The sequence below is a fragment of the Lynx rufus genome, unplaced genomic scaffold (assembly GCF_022079265.1).
Source record: "Lynx rufus isolate CCGP_SWC_20201006 ecotype Redwood Valley unplaced genomic scaffold, mLynRuf1.p SCAF_3, whole genome shotgun sequence".
Taxonomy (NCBI): domain Eukaryota; kingdom Metazoa; phylum Chordata; class Mammalia; order Carnivora; family Felidae; genus Lynx; species Lynx rufus.
In genome coordinates, this window is record NW_025814845.1 from 119,114,297 (window position 1) to 119,118,976 (window position 4,680).

Below are 4,680 nucleotides of genomic sequence, written 5' to 3' on the forward strand. Positions count from 1 at the left end.
TCTATTTGATTAGATAAAACTTATTTTCAAGCAATTTTTAAAAAGTAACTTATTTTTGAAGTTAAAGAAGATATTTTCTTTTCAATCACTAGAAAAAGAAAAATCAGAGAAAAAAAAACTAATACAGAGATATTCAAAATGAAAAAATAAAGATAACAGAAATAAGATCATCCTAAAAAGTTTGTACAAAAAATAACTGAACTCACCTATTAAGACAAAACCTAAAAATATTCAACTTCAGTGTTCATACCAAACATTAAGACACCAAAATACTAATAGGCAAAATCAGACCAAAGGAAAGCAAGTAGTAATATTAATTTCAATCATAATAAAATTGAATATAATAAAGCATTAAAAAGGCAGTCATTTGTATCAACAAGCAATTTAATTCACAATCACAATGAAACAGAAGTGAACTTCCATGCTGAAGGTAGAAGACAATACAAATGGAAAAATTATTTTTGTTATAAGAATTTAAAGCAACTCTCTTTTACAGAAAAAAAAAAAAAGACTGACCAAGATCCCATAAGGGTTTAAATAGCAAAATTAAGTTTATATTAAATAAAATGAACTTTATTCTATACAGAACACTTATAAAAATTATTATTTTTTTTTTATATGAAGTTTATTGACAAATTGGTTTCCATACAACACCCAGTGCTCATCCCAAAAGGTGCCCTCCTCAATACCCATCACCCACCCGCCCCTCCCTCCCACCCCCCATCAACCCTCAGTTTGTTCTCAGTTTTTAACAGTCTCTTATGCTTTGGCTCTCTCCCACTCTAACGTCCTTTTTTTTTTTTTTCCTTCCCCTCCCCCATGGAAAGAGCCTAAATGTCCATCAACTGATGAATGGATAAAGAAATTGTGGTTTATATACACAATGGAATACTACGTGGCAATGAGAAAAAATGAATTATAAAAATTATTATGTTGTATTTCATAAAGGTAATCCCAATAAATGCTAAGAAACACATATTACAAAGTTCATATTCTATATATGCAAGTTAACACTGGTAATTAACAACAAAAACACTTAAAAAATTATCAAATCACTTGGAAATATAAAAAAGCCTTGCTCTTTTAACTCTAGGATGAACAGAAAAATCTGAACTACAGTCATAAGGTATTTTTAATTAAATGCTCTGCCTATTAAATAAAAGTAGAAATAAATGCACTCATAATTCAACTTAAGATTGTTAGGAAATAAATTCTTAAGAAAACAGGATGAGTAAAATTGTTCGCTGTATTCAATTATTTACTTAACAAGTATTTGGCAAATGCATAGTGCTTTCCAGACACTGTAAGTAAATATGTAAATATGTAAGTACATAAACAACTAATTATATAACAATGTTTTATTGTCATTAATGCTGTAAAGAAATATATAGTAAGGAAAAAAATGAAGGATATTGGGGCACCTGGGTGGCTCAGTCAGTTAAGCATCCAACTTCAGCTCAGGTCATGATTTTGTGGTTTGTGAGTTCGAGCCCTGCATCAGACTGTGCTGACAGCTCAGAGCCTGGAGGCTGCTTCGGATTCTGTGTCTCCCTCTCTCTCTGCCCCTCTCCTACTCGTGTTCTGTCTCTCTCCCTCTCAAAAATAAATAAACATTAAAAAAAATTAAAAATAAATAAATAAATAAAGGATATTAAGAGGTACAAACTTCCAGTTATAAAATGTCATGAGGATAAAAAATATAGTGTAGGGAATATAGTCAATAATATTATAACTTTGTATGGTGAAAGATAACTATACGTATCATGATGAGCATTTTGTAATGTAATGCTGAATCACTATGCTGTATAATTGAAATTCATATTATATGTCAACTATACTTCAATCAAAAATTTTAATATAAGGCAAAATGGGGTAGCAGAAAGTTACCTTTTTTTTTTAGATAAAAGGGTCACAGAAGGTTTCTTTGAAGAGGTGACATTTGAACAAAGACTTAAAAGAAATAAGCAAGGCAAGCAAATGTCTAGTGAGAGAGTCGATGAAAAGGTGTGGACATTTGTAAATCAGAAAACTGAGAGGTGATTCTTAGGAAAAGTAGTAAATACAACTCTGAAAAATACTGCCAAAAAATAAAAAAGAAATCAGGCACATACAAAGACAGCTACAAGAGATTGTAACAGCAGATATGAGAGACTTTTATTAAATAGATGTATATATGAAATAACACACAGAATTTACATTTGCTCTGGTTATATGGTGAGGTGTTCATAATCTCCAGAATGATAAATACTGAAATATTTGTTCAGCTTTACCCTAAATCACACCTCAGTAAAAAGTCATGTGATTCCCAGCACATCCTTATCTAGCAATTTCGCTGTTTTTTCCACCTGTGCTAAAGTCTTCTCTCACTTAATAGTTATTTTCTCAAAGATGGACACATTTCATCACTTACAGAGTTACTGTTGACAAGTAGAGCACAACAAAGCCCTACTGAGATAAAGGTGCTGCACTCAGACCCAGGCTGGCTCAGTCTACATTCTTATCTCAGCAAAATTCATAATTCTAATATCATGGCTCTTAGGGGCCAATTGTGAAGAGCTAAAAGCAAAATGGAATAAATCTAATAAATGATTATAAAACATGACTATGAATAAAAAAAAACCCAGATGATATACAATTTTATAAGACAATGGATATTTCCAGGGGCACCTGGGAGGTTCAGTCGGTTAAGGCTCAGGTCATGATCTCATGGTTCGTGTGTTTGAGGCCCACGTTGAGCCCACTGCTGTCAGCATAGAACCTGCTTTGGATCCTCTGTGTCCCTCTCTTCTGCCTCTCTCCCCCCTCTCAAAACTAAATAAACACTTTTTTTTTTTTCAACCAAAAGGTCTCACAGGTTTATTACTGAACCAACCTACAGGAGCAGAAGCATCATAACAGAGAAAAGTCAATTTCCTAATAAAACACATCTACTGGTCAGGCAGCAGGGAGGTGATGGAATAGAAACGTATGACTTTCAGGCGGCATAAACGTGTGCCATCTCATGTTCGATCCCTCACAGACCCAGCTTCGTTCTTCTCCAATGCCGCCTCTTGGAGTTGTATCTGATTTTATTACCAGTTTTCATCCGAATCCACTGGGGAATGGGACGATTCTGCTTTTGTTTCTTGGCCAGGAATCGCTTGATCCTGAAAGTCTTGTGAGAAGACATGGCGAGAAACAACCAGCGGCGCCCACAAGGACGGCGAAGAAGGAAAATATATAAACACTTTTTTAAAAGCTTTTAAGAGAAAAACATTCCCACCCACCAGCCAAGAACACAACTATTTTTAACAATTAAATCAATGAACAAAATACTTAGGAAATGGGATTTTACATTAGACTTTTCTGTGATTTAGGAATATTGGATAAATGTTCAAAGAAGCCCCACTTTAAGTAGAATGCCAAGGAACTGCGAAATATCCACTGTGGGGCTTATTAAAAGAAATTAAAATCAGATCTGATTCTTTTACTTCAATCTATCCACCTCAGGCTGGATTTAAAGAGAAACCAATGCAAAAGAAAGTTATTGTAATAGAGAATTGATCTGAGATATGAGTTGTCAGCCTAGGGAGAAGAGTATTATGGCTTTTCCCTCTATTTCCTCATTTCAATCTAATTGAGGATAATCTCCAAGAGAATCGGTCACAGAGATCAGGAGTGGCTGAAAGAAGAGGAGAGTGGCATCCCTTTCTCTGTCTGGATACTTAGTGTGGAATACATGGCCCCTGGAATATATGGCTAATACAATATGGATTAAGATATGAGAGGTCCTGGGAAAATTTGACACATATTCCCTGTAGCTTCTTTGAGCAGATGGCAAGAGTAGGACACAGAGAGAATAGCAGAGTGGTGCCTTTACTTGCACCATTTAGAGTAAGTGCCACAGTCTTAAAGGTGTCTTGGAAAAGGGAAGCCAAAAACCCTACTATTAGAGACTTCAGGTGTATTGGTAGGGTGGCAAAGAAGTCCTTGCAGTGCTCCAAAGAACAAACACCTGCAGCCTGGTGTCTGCAAAGACATCAATGACAATAATAGTTAAGTTCTAAGACTTCTGCTACTTCCTCTAATCCCCCCTGCATCCTATTCCAACCCTGTGGGAGCCAAAAGCAACAGAGAGAGGGAAAGGAGAGGAAAAAACAGCAGACAGCATGAAATCACACCTTGCCTTGGTTCTTGCTGCTAGTGTCTAGCCACAGGCCATGCCCAGGATTGGGCTCTAGGGAGCGGTCAGAGGGGGAAAAGCTTTAAATTGGAGATACAATTAGGTTGAGTGGTATATTTGAAAGCCTAAAGACAGTAGTAATAACTTCAGAAGAAGCCTGTTCTTATATCTGTGAGTGACTAGAAAGCCATGGGATCTGACAGAGGTGCTCGCAAAAGGGGAAATGGAGACCTTTAGAGTGTCATAGAGTCCTGGTCCAAACCACTATCATCTTCTTGTTGGATTTTTTGCAATCCGTTTTTTAATAGCTTTTGTCTTTGCCCTCCTTCAGTCTATTCTCAACACAGAAGCCAGACTGATCGTGCAAAAATTGTATCAATCAACTTTTGCTAAAATAATAGTGGGAAGAAGGGGTGTGGGAGTTTGATTCTAAATTAAATGAATAAATAAAATAAGCATTTTATAATGCTACTGTATATTTCTCAGTGTCTAAATGGTATTATTAATGGGGTTGATAT

At 35.6% G+C, this 4,680-nt stretch overlaps 1 protein-coding gene across 1 annotated transcript; it reads right to left on the bottom strand.

Moving 5' to 3' along the window:
• Positions 1-2,953: 2,953 nt before the first annotated feature.
• LOC124520417 (60S ribosomal protein L39) lies at positions 2,954-3,210 on the bottom strand. The gene has a single exon (XM_047091280.1). The coding sequence runs from the start codon at positions 3,167-3,169 to the stop codon at positions 3,014-3,016; it is 156 nt and encodes a 51-aa protein (XP_046947236.1). The 5' UTR covers positions 3,170-3,210; the 3' UTR covers positions 2,954-3,013.
• Between the last annotated feature and the right edge of the window lie 1,470 nt (positions 3,211-4,680).

What these genes read in the sequence shown, in the direction of transcription:
- LOC124520417 (XM_047091280.1), bottom strand. Translation starts at nt 3,169, where the DNA reads ATGTCTTCTCACAAGACTTTCAGGATCAAGCGATTCCTGGCCAAGAAA.